Source organism: Epinephelus lanceolatus, chromosome 20 (assembly GCF_041903045.1).
Source record: "Epinephelus lanceolatus isolate andai-2023 chromosome 20, ASM4190304v1, whole genome shotgun sequence".
Lineage (NCBI taxonomy): Eukaryota > Metazoa > Chordata > Actinopteri > Perciformes > Serranidae > Epinephelus > Epinephelus lanceolatus.
Genome location: NC_135753.1, coordinates 8,652,194 through 8,675,394, shown reverse-complemented (window position 1 = coordinate 8,675,394; position 23,201 = coordinate 8,652,194). Strand labels below are relative to the sequence as shown.

Here is a 23,201-nt window from a genome sequence, read left to right as displayed (position 1 = left end):
GATTAAAGAAATTCCTGGTGGCACAGAACACCAGCCCATCTCAAACAGAGTTACAACTAACAGAGTTAGTTTGTTACATAATATCTGACTGCATAAACCTTAATGTGAAACTTTCCTCATTTTTTTTATTCTCTCATCCACTGTATGATGTTTTTAGTAGTTCTACTATTGCCTTTGAGCTGTAAAATTAGTATTGTTTTTTCCTGACAATTTAGATATTGTGAGGATACTTAATGTCACTATTGTAATTATTGTCGTATGTAGTTTTATTTTGGTTAATCTATTGGTTTGTTTGTTTTTAATTATTGTGTTGTAGTTCTCCTGTTTTCTTGTTGTATTTTGTTCCTTTTTGCCTTGGATTTTTAATCATACATTTGTTTTACTCTATGATGTAATATTTGCTTGTGTGGATCTCAAAGAGTAGTTGCTGCCTTTGAAGTGGATAATGGGAATCCAAATGAATAAAAAAATAAAGTATATTTTGGTTCTTCCATTAAGCTGAGCGGTTTATAGGTTAGAGTCTCTGCTGGGTCCACTTGATATCTTTTTAATCTGGAAACAAAGTTTTAATTGGACCCGTTGGAACATTTTATCATCCTGTTACATGAATTGCAAAGTATTTCACAGATTAATAGTCAGATAACATGAATGATAAATATGGGGCGCCGGTGGCTTAGTGGTAGAGCAGGCGCCCCATGTACAAGGCTGTTGCCGCAGCGGCCTGGGTTTGACTCCAGCCTGTGGCCCTTTGCTGCATGTCACTCCCCCTCTCTCTCCCCCCTTCACGCTCATCTGTCCTATCGATTAAAGGCTTAAAAATGCCCAAAAATCTTTTTTTTTTTTTTTTTTTTTTTTAAATGGATAAATATGGTTTTAGATGGAAAGAAATGTCATTTCAGAGTGGAAAATGTGGCTCTGTTGCTTCAACATTCAAGAAAGGAAAGTATTTCTTTGAAATGTGCAAAATTAAGAAAGGGGGAAGTATGTCATAAGACAGATTCAGAGGGAGGTCATGTGATACACTACAAATAGTTTGAGTTAGGTGGAAATTATTAAGTATTTGTTGAGAAAAATGGAAAATGTAAATCTTCACCACAACAGAAAATTCCTTCTTAAACGTTATTACACAATCTGTGAAATTAGGAATTCTTGGTTGGTTACAGGACTGTTCTTGGCAAATAAACTCAAATTATTTCCAAGATCTCATTCTGAATAACATGGTGGGTTTGAGCTGAAGTAGCTGTTATGTGCTGCAGTTATCTTTCTTGCTGTAATGGACATGACAGTAAGTGACAAAGAATCAAAATCAAAACTTTGACCACAAACAGCTGCTCTCTCAGTAAGGATGCTGTCGCTGAAAGCAACTTCAGAGAACAATCTCCAACTCTTATTTTGTTGTTTGTTTGTTAGACAGGTTCATCGTGGCCCAACACCAGCTTCATGTAGGAGTATAGCCTATGCAGTAGCTGCTCGTGGTGAAATTGGGTGGGAGGGCTAACGCATTAGGCCTATGGCCTATAGCTACTGATCAATAGTTCAGATGCAGTAACATCACACTTCGACGGCCTTTCTGGGATGCAAACAGGTTAATCACCAAGTCATTTAAGTCTGATGATTTCTGGATTAATTTAGCCCAACTGGACAGTAAATCAAGGGGGCTTGTCACGACACCTGTCACTCACCATGTGACAACAATGACTGGAAGCTGATTCTAGGAGTATGGGCTGTAAACAAAATCAGCCCATTTAGATAAATCCTACGTTTTTGTGACTATTTTAGTGCTGCTGCTGCTGCTATAGGTTCCACCAAAAACAATCAGTTCTAAGGTTCAATAACTAATATTTTAATTTAATAATTTAATAATTTTCTCATCTTTATTGTAAAAGATAGGCAGGGCTTAGCCCTGCTAGCCCATTTATACTTGCAGTCTCTGCTGGCGTGTGAGCACAGGCCCCACTTGTGGACTTCAGGCCCTCATGCCACCCTCATGGCGTCTGTTTCTGACAGTTTGGGCAGAAACATGCACACGAGTGGCCTGCTGGAGGTCATTTTGTAGGGTTCTGGCAGTGCTCCTCCTGTTCCTCCTTGCACAAAGAAGCAGATAGCGGTCCTGCTGCTGGGTTGATGCTCCCCTACCGCCCCCTCCACCTCTCCTGGTGTACTGGCCTGTCTCCTGGTATCTCCTACATGCTCTTGACACGGTGCTGGGAGACACAGCAAACCCTCTGACCACTGTGCATATGGATGTGCCATCCTGGAGTAGCGGCACTACCTGAGCAACTTCTGTGGGCTGCAGATACTGCCTCATGGTACAATTAGTGGTGAGGGCACTGGAAAAATGCAAAACTAGCCAAGAATCAACCAGAAAGGATGCAGAGTGGGAAATGGTCTGTGGCCACCACCTGCCAAACCATTCCTAAATAGGGGTTGTCTTGGTAATTGCCTCTCCTTTCCACCTGTTGTCTGTCCAATTTGCACAACAGCAGGTGAAACTGATTCACAATCATTATTGGTTCCTAACTGGACATGTTGATATCCCAGTTTGACTTTTAAGTTACACTGATGTGTTCTTTATTTTGTTTTTGAGTAGCCTAGTGTATTATTAAAGATTTAACTACCCAGTATAAAAAGCCTTTCAACATAGTGATTACTTGTATGCCCTCTTCCACATGATCACACAAAATGTGCTGTTTGAATGACGAGGTCCGCACCATTACCATCTTGGCATACACCTGCAGTACACGGAGCAGGTGGAGTCTACACACCATTTGAAGGGAATTGTCAAATACACTGGATCTGCCGTTAATTTTACCAGAGCAGCATATGCGGCACCATGACCACATGGCTCATAAACAAATCAAGGGAAACACTGACCTTTGTTTTGAGCTGACAATTGACGTGGTTACTGCCGGTGGCCGACATTACACTCCATTAGTACATGTTAAGCAATGCACCGGCGCACTGAAATGGAGCGGCCCCACAACTTGCGTTTTTGATAGGTATTTTGGGAGGCTTTAATGTCTGAACAGAATCAGATAAGATGGAGGGCTTTGTTTTATTATCATCAGGCCTATTCTTACTTTAATATACACATTTATATTCTGAGATTCAGAGTTATTAATATTTGGGGCTGAAGCCTCGGACACCCAAGCCTACCAACGCCACTGCAAAACAGAATTTTTTAGTTGAGTTACCACCTGAAATGTAAATCCAATATTGACTCTTGAAGCATGTTGGCACCTACAATGAGGGTGAATGAGTTGATGAGTGATGTGTTGCAGTTAGAGTAGATTTTCATTCATTAACAAGGTGACTTCAAAAAGTCTGATCTCTCATATTTAGTGATTGTTGGTTTTGGCTTTTACTTTGTGACAGTTTACTTATGCATATATTGTTAAAGAGCCACACTAGAAGAATGTTGAAACATGTTAAGTCACCCTGTTGACATACAGCAACCTGAAATATTTTTAGTCTGGGCCTGTGATGCATTTGTGCATCAGCCCGTTAAATGCTCTGACTCCACCTGCTGGTGAAAATGAAGACCTGCTGACAGATGTAGATTTCAGAGGCGACACAGCAAAAGGCAATGTCTTAAGTATTTGACAAAAACAAAGAAATTCAGTTTACAATCAAAGACTAAGCATTAACTCCACATTTAAGATGCTGGAACCTGTATATTTCTAGAGTTAAAATAAAGATTCACTGAAGATATCCAAGGATAAAGTTATTTTATTGTAATTTGACTGGTCAATAAGGCTCAGTTAAAAGCAGTCTTCAAAGAACCCCCATTGTTGCAGTGCCTGAAACACTATAGATTTGAAAAATCTGCATTTGAAAGCGGTTAATTTAAAAAAAAAAAAAAAAAAAAAAAAAAAAGTGATCACAGCTTACCCACTTAAATCCATTTGAGGAGAGACTCCTTGGGCAAAAGTTGGGTAACTACTGTAGCGTGGCTGCTTGGGAAGGTAGAGGGGCTGTTGGGACCACTTGGGTTGGTAGCTAGGCACCTGCGGTCGCCGCTGAGGCTGCTTGGGCGGGTAGCTAGGCACCTGGGGCATCTGCGGCTCCTGCTTGGGTGGATAGCCAGGCACCTGGGGCATCTGCGGCCGCTGCTGAGGCTGCTTGGACATGTAGCCAGGCACCTGGGGCATCTGCTGCTGAGGCGCGTGGCTAGGCAGTTGCTGGGGCATCTGCGGCTGCTGGAGTTGATATCCAGACTCTGCTACCTGTGGCTGCTGCTGAAGCTGCTTGGGTGGGTAGCTAGGCACCTGGGGCATATGTGGCTGCTGAAGTACCTGGGGCGGGTAACTGGGCTGCTGGGGTGTCTGTGGCTGCTGATACTCAGACTCTGCTACCTGTGGCTGTTGAGGATAACTGGATGGAGGACATGATTTCTAGTACACATTGGTAGTTTGCTTGCTGGGATTCAGCAAGCAGTGTAGCGTGTAACTGAGAAATAGTTCTATGTTGCAGCTACTTGCCTTATTTGCATTTTAGGTTGAACCATCACCAACCTTAAGTGCTCCATGAAGATCCGTCTCCAGTGTTAAAGCCATTTGAGTCTAGTCGATAGCCTCCAACTGGCACTTCAGTAGGCCATCTCCATGCTTTCCAGCAGATCCAGTACTGTAAGCTGTAGAGCAAATATTTCAGTCCATGCATATGACCAGTTAAGTAGTTCCACAATGTGACTAAACTCACCTTTTGTTTGATGTCTTCCAACAGCTAACAAGGACAACAGCAAACATCAACACAAGACATCCCAGAAAACACAAAACACAGTTGAAACTTACCTGAAGAGAAACCTCATGGCTACAGCCACAGTTGTAGGTCAGTGAGGCAGCAGACTGAATCACTTCAGTCAGCTCCTACCAAACCACACAACTGAACCAGTCTGAAAACAAGAAGTAACTGGAGAAACACTGGAACTCTTTTTGAGCTCACTCACCTTGCCTTGTTGATTAAGTGGACACAGGTGTGAGTTGTTGAAGGCAGGTGTGGCTCATTATCTGACAGGAGATGTCTGCTGCATCATGGGAAATAGAAGAGGCTGGTTCACAGGCTTTTAGCATTTCATTGCATGAACATGATTGAAAAAGATCTTTGAGGTGTCCTGAGACAGTACAAGTTTCTGCTCAACTTCAACATTTGTGTTATTTCAACTATATTTATTGTACCAGACTTCAAATATTTGGTTCAGTAAATATCCAGAAGAGGGCAAAATGAACTCAGATCATCAAACTTCATCTACAGTAAAGTTTCTGCTTGACCAGATAAGTGTCTCATATTGTATCAATTAGAAATTTAAGTCAGACTGACAATGACTTTAATTTCATGGTTACATTCGGTAGATATTTAATAGGCTATTTCAAACAGAGGAAGGGTGAACATAATGCAGACCAATAATAGGCTAATTTCATAAAAGCATGTTTTTGAAAGTAAAAATTTATTTAAAATGATCGTCCTACATACAATTATAAATTTTGGAATAGCTATTCATTTCAAAAACGTAACATTTGTCCAACACGTTTCATTAAATACCGGTATACATAGTTTTTTTAATCGCTACAGGTCAGAAGAGCTACATTTCCCTTCAGCAACCACGTTACGCAATGCTTACACTACTTCCTATAAGGAAATGTCAAAATAAGAGCATTTTCAAATGTTGTCCGTCATCGCCGCTTTGAGATCGCTATAAACCCGAAACTCCGACTTTTATTTTGAAATCGGGGTCATTCCTCCGTGTTTCGTCGATCCCTGGCGGAGCCACCGATCGCCTGGAACCGGAGGAGTGTATTCCTGTATGAACGGTCAGCTTTAGGCAGGTAGCCTACAAGTCCGCCGCGATGAGGCTCCGTTTGGCCGGAGCCGTGCTGCTGTCGGCGGCCGCCTACTACGTCTACCTGCCGTTACCGAGCGGCGTGAGCGAGCCGTGGAAGCTGATGCTGCTGGACGCGCTGTTCCGGAGCTTCATGCAGGCGGTGAGAGCTGGAGGATGCAGTGACAGGAGAGCAGAGGAGGACAGGTTGATGTGAGACGACAGAGAGCTGTCGGGGTTAGATAAGAAGAGAAAATAACAGGAAAAACAGAGTATTCTGAAATGACAGTCAAAGAGAGTTTCATTACATTACAATACATTACGAGCATCACTTAAATGTGACAGAGGTTTAGATCAAAGGTGACATATAAGTAGGCTAATGCATAGTAATTGTAAACTCAGTGTACAAAATAAAGGAGAGTATGCTGTGCTGCACCATATTACAATAGATTAGAATAGATTTGGACTTGAGTAGGAAATCTTGTACGGTCTTTTGTCAAACATACGGCCCGTGGGCCAGAACCGGCCACCACAGGGTCCAGTCTGGCCCACTGGATGACTTTGCACACTTAATATTGATGCACTTGTGAAGGCAGAGAGTCGCCAGGTTTCAGGAGCAGGTTAAACAGCAAGTAGCCGACTTCATGTAAAATGCTGCTTTAGGGGCTGTTCACCCAACCACAATACAGTTCTCTGAAAAACAATGACTACTTATTGTGGTCATATATAGCAGGGATGCCAAAATAAGTGTGATGTGTTTTGGTCAAAAGTGTAGCTGCTGAATCTTGAATGATTTGGAGCTGGTGTATACTGTAGCTCGATTTTTTTGGGCGGACGAACAAATCATTACAGTAATCAAAGCGGGATGATATAAGAGCATGTATGACTTTCTCTGTGTTATTGAAGGCCAGAAGTGACCCACAATTGGAGATATTCCTCAGCTGGTAAAAACAAGACTGGACTACGTTCTTTACATGTTGCTCCAGGGTCAAATTACTGTCCAGAGTGAGGGAGTTGACCAGTGGCTGAATTTGCTCTGAGATATGTTCAGGGCCAATGATACCCGCCCACTGTTTCAGTCTCTCTATAAGAATGGAATGGACAGCACTGTCAGATGTTTTACTGGTCCATCCCCTTGGGATTAAATTGAGCTGAACGTTGCCCATGAACTAAAATGAGTCTGACACCCCTGGTCTATACCTTACATTAGAGGACAGTAGAATAGGATAAAAGAATTATATACTGTACCATACTTTTATATAGTAAATTAGAATAGAATCAAACAGAATAGACTTGAGTACATAACTATATACCACATCATACTGTAGATAAGAATACTAGAGTGCAATATATATGTATATACCATAGTAGATGAGAGTTGAACAGAATCAAATATCAGCCCATTGTACCATGCTACATTAAAGTGGATTAGAATAGAACATATTGTGCTTGGAATGTAAGATTGCAGTATTATAATAATTGGATAATAAAGTAATAATAATGATAATAATAATAATAATGTATACAATAATACATTATTATTACTTTATTATCCAGTTATTATAAAGTAATAACAACAATAATAATAATAATAATAATAATAATGTATACAATGATACATTTTTAATTAATATTAGAATTATTATTAAACTGTATTCTTTAATTTCCAGCCCAGTTGTACTGTGTCAGATGAATGTATCACCAAATTTGGTGATTTTTAATTTTTGAAATTAATTGAACGATTCAGTTCTTTTCAGGGTCAAGAAAATTCTCCCATATCTAAAGCTGATTAGTTTCTGAACATATAATGTGTAATGTAATGTAATGTGTATAATGTAACCCTGCTGCTGAATGCTGTAACTCCTGTGTAACATGTTAGTCTTATCTTAAGCTGCTGTTGCAATGTTAATGGCACACACCCGAACCCTATAATCTCATGTGGTGCAACAAGTTTAAAGTTAACACACACATGCAATGCACAGGACAGGTTTCCACGCCCTGCTAATTCTTTCCCTGCAGCACTGCTGGGTACATTTCTTTTCCACCTTACTCTAATGTTTTTGAATCCACACAATGGAGGGGAGAGGCTCCAGAGAGAGCAAGTAGATATTCTTAAACATTTCCTGAAGTTGCTTTGACACCTAAAGACTTTGTTTCTGTCAGTGAAGTTTTGATTTCATCGTCTTTCCTTCCCAAGGAATCAAAACTGTGTTTGCTCAGGTAGAGAAAACTCCCTCTTTCTGTTAAATAACTGCCACCTTTGTTTGTATTGCAGAGTGACGTGGCTCACGCTCTGGGTGTGTGCCATCGGGTCCACCTGTTGAACCGGGTGGTGTCATGGGTGGAGGAGATTGAGGCACACTCCTGCCCTGCTGTGCATGTGACCGACTCCTCACTGGGAGGTGTGCCCACTCGAGTCTTCCAGCCAAAGGGGGGGAAGCAGCTGAAAAGGGGAGTCATATATTTCCACGGTGGAGGATGGGCGCTGGGCAGTGGACGTGAGTGCTGATTTTCAAGCTCTTTTTTTTTTTTTTTTTTTTTTTTTAAGCTGCAGAAAATTTAATTCATTTCATTTATTTTATTCTCACCTACAGTTGGATTAAAACATTTCTCTTTTTTAAAAATTTCTATTATTGTAGGGATGAGATCTTATGACCTTCTTTGTCGGAAAATGGCGAAGGACCTGGACTCTGTCATCATGTCTGTCGAGTAAGTCTCATTAAAGCAAAGTTAATGTTGATTAGTTGTTGATATTTTGCTGATTGCTAAAAAACTCCAAATTAGACAATGAGTCATTACTTTCTCCTTTTCTTTTACTAGTTACATTTTCACTGGTGGCTTTTATTAATCAACTACAATCTTATATTCATTTCTGATTTCTAAAAGCCAATATTGACATTTATCAGTTAGAGGTGACTCATCATTTTCAAATTTTGTTTTAATAAAGTTGGGAATTAGTGTTGACAAAACAAGAGGAAAGGAAAGGTCTGTAATAACTACTAAGTGGACTGTTTAACAGACAAATATCTGAATTTAAAATGAAAAAGATATGTATATTTTTTGTAAATAACTTAAATGTACAATTAGGGCCATTCTAAGGTGGAAAATAATAAAACAAATATTTTTTGAAAAGTCGTTGTAAGGAGGTATTATTCCAAGATTTCCAGAATTTCTAAAACTTCTGAGGAAACAATTCGGATATTCTCTGAGATTAAAATGGTAAATATATGAGAAAAAGAAAATTGCAAGGAAAAACTCGAACATTGTCCAAGATTAAATGCGGCAAATTAATGAGAAAAACTCACAAATTTACAAGAATAAAACTTCAATGTTCTTTGAGATTTAAATGGAAGATTTACGAGAAAAAAAATAATCAAATATTCTCTGAGATTAAAAATGTAGATTTGTGAGAAAAAAAACTCACCAGTTTACAAGAAAAAAACCTGAATATTGACAAAGATTAAAGTGGTAAATTTACAAGAAAACCTTAAATATTCTCTGAGATTTAAATGGTAAATTAATGAGAATAAAACTCACAAATTAATTCTGTAAGATTAAAGTGGTCTGTTTACACAAAGACAATTGCAAATTTACATGAAAAAAAAAACTAAAATATTCTCTGAGATTAAATAAGTAAATTTACAAGAAAAATATGTATAAGTTTGCCAGGAAAAGAGTCCAAAGTGTAGCGATGTAGTTCCTAGACAAAGGGAAAAAAACAAAAACACATTTTTTTGCAACCGTCTCCAAACACACACAACTGCAGACACAAGATTTTGATTGTAAATTTGTGATTTAAAATTCTCAGAGAATATTCAAGTTTTTTCTTGTAAATGTTCTAATTTTCCAGCTCCAGAATTTTATTCTCTTTATTTATTTATTTTTTTATTTTTTTTTTATTTTTATTATTTATTGCCAGCTACAATGACCCTAAAACCCTATAATATTAATGGGGTCTGTCAGTCAAGCTTAACTTTTTATCACTTCGTTCGGGGACATAAAACATAGAAGAAAATCAATTTAAACCAAAAAGTTTCTCAGTGAAACAACATTTTGAACCTTTCTCATTAGTGGTTCTGTGTCATTTAAACTGGTAGACTGAAGCGCCAACACAACCCTGGCTTTTAGTCATGTTTCAAAGTATTATGTAACATAATAATGTTGTCTTCCTGTAATATCCTGTTGCTATAGTTACCGTCTTGCTCCAGAGGCGGTGTTCCCAGATCAGTACCATGATGCGTTGGCAGCAGCGCGGGCTTTCCTGTCAGCTCAGGTTTTAGAGCACTACAGCATCGATCCGGAGAGAGTGTGTGTATCTGGGGACAGCGCCGGGGGAAACCTGGCTGCTGCTGTGGCACAGGAGGTAGAGCAGCAAACACACACATAACACACACATCTCACAACATATTACATATTAGCAGCTTCATCTAGACGTATTCAGTTCTAGTTTGTAGGCACAGTATCCACATCTGGTCTCCACTGATAGTCTGAGACAACAGAAACATCAAACTGCTCTCACCCTGGTTCCTTTGGGACTTCCTTCACCCTGTAAACATACAACAGATCAGTTAGTCTTTTGAATTGTTTATTCATTATTCATGAGCTTGTGGTAGAGATCCCTTAGGTAAAATACAGCAATAACCAGATGAAGACAAATAACATGTTTGGTATAACAGCTGTTCAGCCTGCTCAAAGTGTGGCTTAGTTCATTTGACATTTTACACCCTGACAACATGACAGTTAGGGGTGAAACACTCGATGAATGGATGAAGGAAGTTGAAAGGTACTGTGTGATTAACTGTAAACATTTTTTTACTTTGCTACCCTCCCTTGTCAATCTAAGGGACACAGAGATGAATAGCACCAATTGGTGTCAGAACCAAAGGAGTGTAAGTGACATTTTGGATGAAAACAAGTTATATATATCAAATGAAAGCTCCTGATGAACTTTTTCTACTGCCAAAATTCTACTTGTGAATTCTAATCCAATTTAGAGTTATTTATAAAATACCAAAGGACAAAGGTTTTGGCACCAAAAAGAGCCAATGAGCACTTACTCACCTAAAAAAAATTCAAAGTTTTTTTGTTTTGACTGTCCTATAAAGTTGGTCAAATGTTAATTACATCCCTCTGGTTCTCAACCTCAAAACATACATCATCAGAATAAGTTAAATGATGCTGTTATCAATGGCTTTATATTGTATACAATAAATTTCAACCAAGACGTATCAGAATTCAGCTCTTTCAGCGTAAAAAGTTGATATTGGCCCTCAGAAACTTGTATCAGCTGAGTTGTGCTCTAAAGCCTGACTGTGTCCACAGCTCAGCTCAGATGACAGTCTGACACCGAAGTTCAAGCTCCAGGCACTGATCTACCCCGTGCTGCAGGCTCTCGACTTCTACACCCCATCCTACCAGCAGAACCGGGCCGTGCCCATCCTCTACAGGCCTGTCATGGCTCGTTTCTGGCTGCAGTACCTGGGCGCCGACACCTCCCTGGAGCCCCTCCTGCTTGCTAACAACCACAGCTCCCTGGACCAGACGGCCATCAGCGCCAGCATCCGCTCCAAGCTGGACTGGACTGCTTTGCTCCCGGCTGAGCGCAGGAAGAACTTCACGCCGGTTGTGAAAGAGACGGGATCGCCAGGGGTGATGGGTGAGGTACCTGAGCTGGTGGACGTGAGGGCGGCACCACTGCTAGCAGAGCAGGGAGTTCTGAGAAGGACACCTAAAGCATACGTGATGACCTGTGAATTTGACGTGCTAAGGGATGATGGGTTGATGTATGTCAGGCGCCTGCAGAACGCCGGCGTCACAGTGACCAGTGATCACTATGAGGATGGCTTTCATGGCTGCATGGTGTTTGCATTCCTGCCAATGATGTCTAGTGTTGGACAGAGGAGCATGAACAACTACATCCATTGGCTGGACCAGAATCTGTAGACAAACAAACCGCTCCAGATCATCCTGAACCGGGAGAGATTGTTTGCAGCGCCAAAGACGTCCTGGAGCAAAAAGTCAGGTACTTGAGGTCCTTGCTGGATCTGCAAAGAGGGAACATGGCTTTGATTAACACACATGATCCATTTTTGAACTAATGTATCCTTCAGCAGCAACATGTCCTGAGCAAAACACCAGACAAGAAATCAGATGCATAATCTGCACAATCTTTCAAATTTAAAAACATGGAAACAGAACCAACAAATTGAATTCAAGGCTTGTGATAACCTGCTGTTTACCAACGTGTTTGAGTAGACAAGCGGCTGCAATGCATTCACATACTCACCTGTGTACCTGTCCAACTGTAGGATACAAATTTATATCCACTAGTGGGCAAATCAGGGCCAAATCATCTGTAGCCCACACCAGAAAATCCTCCTTGAGAACTTCTGCCACAATGTCCATACAAACACATTTTTAAAGCAGGTTTATGGGCTCAGTGTAGCTGAACATCACTGAGTCAAATGGATCACAAAGCATCTTCACTAAATCCTGAAACCAAAATATTTCCAATCAGAAGTAACCAAAGAAACTGACGCTTAAGACCATAATATCAATGCAACCTTGTGGACAGTGATAATATACTTAAGGCTCATTATTTTCAAGAAAAAAAAAAAACACAATCTAGGATCTATGTCTTTGACTGCAGGATAAAACTGTATTAAAACACTAGACAAACATATAAAACAACATACAAGTATCACTCATTTATAATCCATGGTGTTCTCCAGCAATAGTATTGCTAATCGTATCAGTGATTAAAAATTTGTGGGGAAAAAAACACGCTAAAGGTTCATTATCCCTTAATTAAGATTGTAAAGAGGGTTCAATACCAAATAAATAATTGTGCAAAATGTTTCACAAGTATGCTAGAGTGCCAATTGTTTCAAAATTATGTAAACATTTTAAAATCGTGTATCATCACACACGTCAGGAGACATTTCACAGATTACCCTCAAATCATAAAACGAACACCTACATTTTTCTAAATTAGAAAATAATATTAGAAATCAGATTTTTTTTCAATGGCCATTGTATAATATAATGATATTCATTTGGAATATAATTAACAGGTAAAATTTATATTTCAAGCAACATTATGCAGTTTTTTTAAACCTTAAAATAAAAGCTTCAAAATCATGTTGATGGGACACTCCCACTGATTGCCTATTCTTGCAATATGTAAATTTGGTGACCAAGATTTAGAGCTTAACACTTTACAGTGTTTCCCATTCATTGATTCATTTTTTGTAGCCACTGAAAAAGCAACATTGACTGCCACATGATGGGTTTCCTTTTTTTACTATTTAAAATGGGTAAATTCTTATTTCTGCTCTTGGTTTCTTTTGAGAGAGGAGGCAAAAATCAGCTAGGTAGCCGCCACCCCACGGTCCCTCAGCCTTGCTCCCCGCCGCTAGGAGACTACTTCACCAGTGATTCACAGCTTTGGAGATGAACCTCCAGTGAGTGGCTGTAGCAACTAGAGTTGTTCCCATATCAATAACAGTACTAGAAATGCCTCTGATACAGTTTAAAATGCTAGATCAGATATCAGCCACTCCAGGACTCTATGCACTGATCTGATACCATGGAATTTATTTATAAACTTAAAAGTAGTTTCCTGGAAACCAATTCTTCTTCGCCACTTTTAAACAGTAGCCGACACAGCAAGTTGTGTTGCACAGCCACTGCCAACAGCTTTCTTTTTTTTTTATACGTTTGTTTGTATATCCCTTTGTATCATTCTCTGTCCCCTCTCAAAATTTGGAGGTTTTTGTTGGTTTATGAACGCAGCACAAGCGACACTTAGTTATTTTTTATCTCAGCAGCAGTTTGTGGAGTTTTCAGTTGCAGGGTGGATAATTGATAAGTCAATCTGATCAGTGCTGATCAAATCAAATCGACTGATGAGAACCTCTAGACCCAGAGCAATGAATGGTTAAGTTTCACCTTCACTGCACCTGGCATTCTGCTGCTCCCTCTGTGCCCAGAGTAGCGCTCAGTGCACTCCTAATGAACGGGCCGGCTAAAAAATAAAAAATCAATACATAGTGTTAGATGTTATCGTGATGTGCTGCTACAAATAAATGAATGTGTGGAAAACCCTGCAAGTTTAGGTATCAGAACATCTCCAGTAGCAACTCGAATTCAGCCAGTGCAAACCACAACCCTGGAGGTCACAGCAGGCTGGTGGTCAGCAGCAACACTGTGTCTAACTTGTATAGCAGCAGTTTGCTAATCTTGCGAGGAGTCAGGGCTGTCCGGGATCAGAAGCGCTGTGTTAGCGCTAGCTGAATTCAGGTTGCTACTGAGGGTCCATATTTACAACATTGGTGCAGATTCTGAAACTGTCAGGCTGCCAAATCCCAAAAATACCCAATTATGCATTATGTTGCACTAAAACATCAATAATACAAAAGCGCAAGGTTAAAATTTGATTTCAGGATTACCAATCGCAGCTCAACACCATGTTGTCTATCCAGGTAATGTTAATTCATTACTAGAGATAATTCCCGGCTCATTTCTCTGTTTTTTGGATACAAAATTAGGGAATAAATTTGGAAATAGATTTGGATTAAAACATATGTAAAAAAAAAAAAAAAAAAAAAAAAAAAAAAACAACCAATCTGCTCCTTTAAAAAAAAACCTGCAGTATCTTGAAAATGAAGAGCCTTGAATATTCTGCCTAATGAGCTCCTAATCTGATTAGTTTTAGAGGTCAAAGTCACTCAGTTTATCTTCAGCTTTTATTCTTTTATAATGCACTGAGGCACTGAAACAGTCTGCTCACACACACTTAACAGGCCAGTCAAGGTTACAGTGTGTGTGCGTGTATGTGTGTGTGTGTGTGTGTGTGTGTGTGTGTGTGTGTGTGTGTGTGTGTGGTAGAAGTGTGCCAGAGTTCACAGCTGTGTATACTCACTGGATTGTGCAATATTGTATGTTTGAAAGTCGCTCTCTGTAACTTCACTCTCTGATGACCACTGTACTGCAGAGCCAATGCAATGATGATGATGATAATAGCTGTGAAATGTATGCAAGAATTACTGTATCACCACGAGAGACGAGATCCCAAATGGACTATCATGTTTCTCTCCCGCCCTCCGCTGCTTGCCCAAAACTAATATAAAGACCCGACGACTGCAAGCGTCAGACAGATTCGGTTTTGGCTTTTGGCCCAAACGACAGCGAGCCAAGAGTTTAGCAGAAACACTGAGCTGAGTGTGGTCATTACTTCACATTATCCAGAAAGAAAAAATGTTGAAATTGTAACACTGGCTATCAGGAGATTTTCTTCTTTTCTTAAAGGGAAATTATTCTAGACAGTTTGTTCCTAACATGGATTTCTGCGAGCAATTACCCTCCATACATACATGCAATGCTGAAATGTAACTAAGTACATTTACTCAAGCCCTCAACTTGAGGTACTGTACTTGAGTCTTTCCATTTATACTTCTACTCCTCTACATCTCAGAGGTAATATTGTATTTTTCACTGCACTAAATTTTGTCTGACAGCATTAGTTACTTTTCAGATTTGCATCCCCTTCCTGCCCAGTGAAAACCATGTATCTCCAGGTGTGTTGATATTAAATGTTGAGAAAATTCTCCTCCTTCTTAAGCTAAATAAACTCTTTAAAACCCTCCTGGATCAGTTGGAAAATGCATCGTCACACAGCTGAAAACAGGGCTGTTTTTCTGACCCCATGAAAAGTTGACTTTTTAGAGATACATGATTCTCACAGGACAGCCACGCCACAAACATATGATGATCCTATAGAATATGAGTATTACTGTAGATTAAACTACCCAAAAGTATATAAAGGAGTTAAAATGAGCTCACCATCTACAGCAGTAAAATGACACATACACATGAATGCAGCAGGAATATTAACCCAGAAACATGAGAATAGGGGAACATTTTACTGCACCATCGATACTTTATTTTGTCTCAGTGACTAACGACATAAACATGAGCAGCATGTTTGCACTGACAGGCTCAGATTATTAATCTTAGTGTCTGACAACATTATGGAAAGGATTGAACCAGTCTCAAAGTCACTAAAATCCCCAAAACACCAGACTCCATTTAAATGAAGAGGAATTTTATCATTGGATAGCACAGTGGTTCCCAACTGGTGGGTCACTGGTCCATTCTGAATGGACTGCAAGTGACTTGTCTAGTTGGTAAAAAACAGACTTTATTTTTTACGTGCAGTAAATTTCCAACACAGAGCTTTTATTTTGAAGTGCTGTTTCCTGCCGTAGAGTGTGAGACTAATGAACAGCTACTTGATCGAGACAGCAGAATAACTCGATGACATGGCCAAATGCAAGTGTGACACTGAATTTATTAAACTGTGTGGACCTTGAACTAATGATTAAAGAGAAATCTGGCCCCTGTGGCTTGACCAGTTGGGAATCACCTGTATAGCACATTTCATTCAAAGTCAACAGAAAGAAAATAAAGCTCACAAAAGCTGATTTGTTTAATTGCTCCTCTATTCAAACAATCACCAATTCTGGTTTCCTTGAAATAAACCCCTAATTCATGCAGTTAGATGTGAAAATGTTCTGCATTTATTCACGCTTTTTTAACAGAATCTGGTGAGTTTGGCAATGGCGTTTGCAGGGCTGTTTCTGGTCAAACTTAAAGGATCCTACTCTTTAAGAATAATTGTCTATCTCTGTAGGGATCGTCTCCATATTGTTGTCAGACACTTATGATAATAATCTGAGCCTGTCAGTGGCAAAAACATACACTTTAAGGTGATGTACATTGAGGATGCACAAATGCCCCAAGTGGATACACTGCAGCTTTTTTTCGCCGCTGCTGGCTGCAGCCCTCTTGCTCAGTATTGGACCAGTTTAAAAAAGTGTTGTCCCCATTAGTCACTTAAACACAAAAATATGGGAAAATAGGGTCCATGTTGGAAAAAAAATTAAAGTTTTCCTTAAAGTTAGGTTTTAAATGCAGGACTTTTACTTGTAGAGGAGGAGTTTCACCAAAGTCAAGGATCTGAATACTATCACCACTGAATGTATAAGCACAGGTTTTGTACACCTATCAGTAAAAAGTGACTATGTTTGATATCCGTGTGAAGTGAAATATATCATTTATAAATAAGTAATATGAGTTTTAAAATTAGCTAAAGCGATGTGGATTATCGAGAAGGACTTTTGAATGTTTTGTAAGTGCTGTAATTTTATTGCTGTATGTGAAATGACACATTAAATAGTTTAATACTCTACAAATAATGTTTTTTATATAAGTTGGGGTTATGCAACAGGTTCTTTCAGCCAAGAGATACACAAAAGCAGCCCCAGATGTACTCCTGCAGCGCTAATAAATCCCTTGAAATAGCTGTTTTATTGGCTTCTGTGACAACTTTAGTGGTGTGGGGGGACCAGGGATCATTATATTTTTTTATGCGTCTTTTTTAAATAATGTAATAATGCACATGTATTAGTGTGAGAAAGTATTACATTCCTGGACAGTGTTTTTACTGTGTCAACAGGGACAAGAAGTGCTGCAGGAGATGTGCAGCAGCACCTGTAGAGGGCAAGCTCTGGTCGCCATTATTGGAGGTCCTCAGCTTTAATCGAGTATTTGGCATAGGACTTAAATCTTAGAGCAAGAATGATTGTTTTGTCTGCAGCATATGTATATGTGTATAGTAAACATCTGTCCAAATGACTCAGAAAGACAAAAGCTGATAGTGTGAATATTTGTAAAAACATGCAGTCAAATATCTAAACATCATATTTGTTTCTACAAATGGAATCACGTTTTCTTCTCCTAGTGCCTCCAGAAAACAAAGGCACGTGTGAAACTATCAGACAAAGCACTGAAATGATTATTCATCAAGTCTATCAATTAATCATCAATGTTTGAGTCACTTTTCAAGAAACATGCAAAAGAATTGTCCACTTTTCTCTGTTTTAAAATCATTGTAAACAGAATATTTTGGGGTTTTCTGACATTTTACAGACTGTGCTCATCGAGACTAATTGAGAAAACAATCAGGACAGTTTTCAATAATGGAATAATGAACACAATCTCTCCATTAGATCCATATAGCAGCTGTTTTGGAGCTACAAACCGATCACATGATCTTCGTCATCTAACAGATCTGTAGATGTTAAAATTTCCATTTATATTTCAGATTGTGACACACATTCACATTATAATTTTCAGATGTTAGACATGACAGGTGAAAACACACCATTTCACACATGAACATGAATATTTATGTGTGATCTATTTTTTATCAGGTGATGAATTTGTAATTTTTGGACATTTACATTTAAAATATAACATAAACTTCATTTTGAAGCTAATTTTTAAAGTCAGCAAACTCCAAGTGAAGTAAATAAAACTAAAATGCTTGATTTTGCCCATTATACATATCATATAATAAGACCGAGATGTTATGCAAATAATAAATATTTTCCTAAAATTATATTGTTTTGTCAGCGTAAACTTTCCAATCTGCAGTTCAGTTTTGTGTTGTTTGTTTGCTGCTGCAGAGGGCGAGCATGTTAACTTCCTGTTGGAGTGGTTGTGTTTATTATGTAACGCGCGACCTGATGTAAAGGAAACTTTACTTGGTGCACAAGCCAACCTGCAAAATGGCACCAGATGTGTTGGGTAGTGTGAACTTGTAATCACAGCTATAATAACTTTGCTATAATTATTAATTGATAACTGATGTAACAGGGTTTAAATCCTTCCAGAGGGTCAGCTACTGTATCTGTACACAATGTAAAATGTTCACAATTTACTATTTTGGGATTTATTTATGAATAAAATATTACAATGACACATTTAAAGGTTTTTTTGTGTCCATGTTCTGTGTTGACTCAACATTTACAAATGTTTTTTTTTTTTTTAAGGAAATAAACTGAAGTTAATATACAATAATAAACAGTCTGTAAATGTATTTTGTGAAAAATAATAAACAATTAAGTTATGGTTATTAGTTATACTTACAAGTTATTTGTATGTCAGATGCTGAATAAGCCCTTTTGAAAAAATGATTTTGAATTATAGTTCATGATGTTATTAATGGCTTTCACACTATATATTAGTAACAACATGCATTAGGAAATATAGTGTCTCCATTAAAAATATATTTTGTGTTCATTAAGTTGTAATATTTTAACTTTTTGTTATAACAAGTATTACAAATATTAATTCATTATAGTTTATTAAATTGTTTTAGTTTATATATTATGTATTATAATAATTAGTTATTATAGGTGTTAAAATTTTAAAAGTTATTCATTATTCCATTATAGTTTACTATGTTATGATCCATTGGTATTACATTTATTATATATTTTTTTTAATTAAAAAACAGTTTGTTAGTTACCAAATCATAGTGTAGGTATAAGTTACTGATTATGGTTATCATTATAGGTATTAAAAATACAGTTATCCCTTTAAAATTATACATTTCATTTTTTGAGTTGAAGTTTAAGTGTCAGTTACACCAGATAATTATTACAAATACAGCAAATTCCATTTGGAAACAGTTACTCTTTATTGACTCATAGTCTAGTTAAAAGATATTAATAATGGCTATCACTATTGGCATTAAAATATTAAAAGTTATGTTTTATTCTATTAAAGTTTATTAAGCTTTGATCAATAGGTATTAAATGTACTGTATATTTATTGAAAATATTATTAGTTATTAACTAATATATACGTTATATTAATTATAGTTATCATTAAAAGGTATTAAAATGTTGATGTCTCTTTAGAATTATTCATATTCACTTTAAAGTTGTAGTTTAAGTTGCAAGTTATTCATAATGGCTATCATTATAGGCATTTAAATATTAAAAGTTATTCATAATTCAATCAGTTTACTAAATTATGCAAGTTATGTATTAAAAATTTGGTTTTAAAAATGTAGTAATTCCTTTAAAATTCTAGCTTAAAGGTTAATAATACTTATTGTTACAAATATTTAAAATATTGCTAATTCCCTTTAAAAGTTTGTTATTTCTTAAAAAAAATTTTTCATGTCACTGTTTACAATTAATTATTATAAAAATATGTTTCTTCTTTAAAAAACATTGTGAAACATAGTAATTATAGTTCATGAATAATTTCCATTGGTACTTAAGCTACAGTGATCCCTTTAAATATATGAAGAGTTATAAATTAAAGGTGTCATCCATTATTTTTATGGGTCCGTATCTAATTTCAGTATAAAAGTCTGACACAGGAGATGGCGCCAAATCCTGCTCCTGAACACTGGCCTCCAATCAGTAACTCAGCTGTTAAATATGACTGTTGATATTATTTATCACGTGAATTGTATCTTTTATTCCCTTTCCTGTTGTTTTTATCTTATAGATTTATAGAGGTCGTAAAATTTCATGGATTTTCCCTGATGGATTTACACCCCCATGGTTTTTTAATCTCTGGACAGAAAGTCTTTGCTTTTGATTTACGCCTGTGATCTGACGTCCTGCGATATTCGAGGGTAATAAAAAACACGTAGGGGGTGAAAGATTTCTGCCAAACTTTCTCTCCATCTGTCATCCTGGTGAAAAACTGGTTTTAGGCTGGGCTCTGCACCTCCACACTGGATATCAAACAAACCTGTTGGCCTTCACTTTTTATCATTCTTTCACTTCTGCTCTCATCTTCAAACAAACTCTCGTCTGTCAAGTCAAAGCCTGCAGAGAAACAGAAACAAACCCCATCAGATGATTGCGTGACAGAATACAACATGCCTGTCAGATCATGTGATCAGAGAGGTGAGTAGGAACATGCTTCTCCTGACAGACTGGTCTGTTTGTTTGCCATTAGCAGCCAAATCTGCATCATCAGACCTGCATCTGGAGCGCCACAGGGCACACTCAGTGTGTGTCTGCACAGATCTAACACTGTTGATTAGTGTGCGATTGTCCATCAGGACTTGATTAGCAAAAAACTGTGTGTGTGTGTGTGTGTGTGTGTGAGGTTGGGTGGTGTATCAGTGAGGCAAGAGTCTGTCTGCAACACTACATCCTGCTGCCAAACAGGCTGCACAATTGAGTGCCAGCTCTGTTTGAGTATTCACTCACCCATTGTGTTTTCCAAAACCTCTTAATCCCATTTACAGTCACAGCAGAGCAGAGAGCATATCCCAGCATGCATGTGCTCTGTCTGCATATCACAGGGCAAGTCCACAATTCAAGATGGGATATGTCAAAACAGGTCAACAACTCTTGCATCAACAGCAGTCAGATGCAAATTTAGAGGAAACACCTGGTTTATCCTTTGCAGCCATCAGTATCCCACAATCCACTGTGCAACTGTTAACTCTTAAGGGACAGTTTACTAGCCTGGTGAGTCCGTTCTGACCTGACGACGTGAGCTTAACATTCTGTTTTGCTCTCTGTATCAGTCTGGACTCAGTGGTCTTACCAAGCTAACAGTTCACCCAAAAATCAAAATATATATTTTTCCTCTTAACTGTAGTGCTATTTATCAGTCCAGGTCATTATAGTGTGAGTTGCGGGGTGGTGGAGATATCGGCTGTAGAGATGTCTACCTTCTCTCCAATATTATTGAACTAGATGGCACTCAGCTTGTGACGCTCAAAGCACCAAAAAGTACATTTGACAGTAATGTCTCTTTCCAAAAATCATGACCCGCTAACTCAAGATAAACCTGTGAGCAGTTTCCGCCATAGACTATGTATGTAATGATAGACGACATGACAGCTCCCAAAAAGTGAAGCCGAAACAACCAAACCAACCTCTGGTGGCTGGCTGCAGAATAGGTCATAAAGCCTGCCCTCTCCATGTTAGTGAATGGGACATGTGCCAAACTAAACTCTCAAAGTTCACATCAAATACATTTTTCCCAAAGACGGTTTCTGTCATTTAAGGTAGTTGTTGTCACACTGCTGTGTGTTAGCGTAGTTGTTCTGATAAGTTTGGTTTTAATTATTTATTTAAAGCTATAAAATGGAGATGATCAACATGATCAACAACTGTGTGAGTCAATCAATGGGCTCACATTCAGTGGCACTGCTTGCGATTAGCTGGATGAGTGCATGGGTGGGAAAAATGATACTGTGAAGATCGCTAATTTGCAGACTTTAGCTCCAAATGACATCACTGGAGCAAGATGGCAGTGGCCATATCCAGGATATTTTAGCTTCTCTTCTGTACAGTGGGGGTAACTACTGCCATCAACTTTTTGTAGTGGCCAAATCCTGTAACTACAGCTTCCAGGCATGGATGGATTACTAAACAGGCCTAGCGGGCCCAGGCCCTGGAGCCCAAAATGTCAGGCCCCTGCAATGGTCTTCTTCTGCATAATGTCACTCAAATTACCAACCAGAAAGAGACATACAGAGATGCAAGGGGACTGCAAAGAGACACAAAATAACTACAAAAACAGGCAACACAACCACAAAGACACACAAAATGACCCTTAAAAAAAGAAACAAAATTACTTCAAAGAGACAAAACCACAAAAAGATGCACAATGACCAGGGCCGTAACGGTACATGTATTTGTGTCGAACCGTTAGGTATGCGACTTTCGGTTCGGCACGACCCTGTACCGAATTATTGGGCGCAGGATATTATTTTATTTTATTTTGTTTTATTTTAATTCCGTTTTTGCGAGCCGAACCATTTAAAATATCTAGTTCCCCGACGGACATAATTGAGTGACGGACCGAGTCCCGTAAATCTCCGCTTTCACTTTGTGCAGCGTATTCTTGCATTTTGACAACATGGCAAGTGAGCCTGACGAACCTGAAGACCCACCCGCAAACCTTAAGTCCTCCGTTCGGGAACACTTTGGTTTCAGGGTAAAATACGAAGATGGAAATAAACAAGTTGACAAGACAAAAGCAGTGTGCCGACACTGCAGAACAGCGGTCGGGTATGTACTTCAAAACACGTCTAACATGCTAACGCATCTAAAGCGACACCACCCGAGTTTGAACGTTAACCGGCACGACTAGAAAAAGCAATCTGGTGCAAACTATGATATTGTCGACGTTTAAAAAGAAAGAGCGTTTCCCTGACCATTGCACTAAAGAAATAACCAACGCCATTGGAGTTGAGTAAAATTGTTTAAGCTGCACTTTAGATATAAGCATGTTTTGTTTACTGCACTTTAACAAAGTGGGAAAGCTAAGTAAGTTCCTAGTAAAACTGAATCTGAGCAGGCTTTAAAGCTGACCAGCTGCACTATACTTTTTATTTTAATTGAGTAAAACTGTTTAAGCAGAAATTTATATTTATATTTTTCATTTAAAAAAATGTGTTAAAAAAACAGCAGGATTTTATTTTTCACTTTTATATTTCTATTTTCATTCAAACAATGTGAAAAAGCAGGATTTTATATATATTTGTTTC

The 23,201-nt window shown here is 38.3% G+C and overlaps 2 protein-coding genes and 1 long non-coding RNA gene across 4 annotated transcripts in view; 1 reads left to right on the top strand and 2 right to left on the bottom strand.

The window, feature by feature from the left end:
* Positions 1-3,712: 3,712 nt before the first annotated feature.
* On the bottom strand, positions 3,713-5,755 carry LOC117264995 (uncharacterized). Of its 2 annotated transcripts, none has more exons than XM_078163016.1 (4): positions 4,794-5,755; positions 4,515-4,633; positions 3,892-4,374; positions 3,713-3,808 (listed from the first exon to the last, which is right to left on the bottom strand). In XM_078163016.1, exons 2-4 carry the CDS (start codon positions 4,526-4,528, stop codon positions 3,775-3,777), a joined length of 531 nt encoding a protein of 176 aa, XP_078019142.1. In that variant the 5' UTR covers positions 4,529-4,633; positions 4,794-5,755; the 3' UTR covers positions 3,713-3,774. The 2 variants fall into 2 exon arrangements, with proteins under 2 accessions (XP_078019142.1, XP_078019141.1); XM_078163015.1 differs by having other exon boundaries at positions 3,892-4,361.
* On the top strand, positions 5,749-18,651 carry LOC117264926 (neutral cholesterol ester hydrolase 1-like). Its single transcript, XM_033639252.2, has 5 exons — positions 5,749-5,981; positions 8,094-8,316; positions 8,458-8,527; positions 10,010-10,181; positions 11,141-18,651. Exons 1-5 carry the CDS (start codon positions 5,847-5,849, stop codon positions 11,759-11,761), a joined length of 1,221 nt encoding a protein of 406 aa, XP_033495143.1. The 5' UTR covers positions 5,749-5,846; the 3' UTR covers positions 11,762-18,651.
* LOC144458988 (uncharacterized) overlaps positions 11,715-23,201 on the bottom strand; it is a 29,716-nt gene continuing 18,229 nt past the window's right edge. The window contains exon 2 of the long non-coding RNA XR_013488305.1: positions 11,715-11,862. This is a non-coding gene — a long non-coding RNA (uncharacterized LOC144458988). The remainder of the gene's footprint in view (positions 11,863-23,201) is intronic.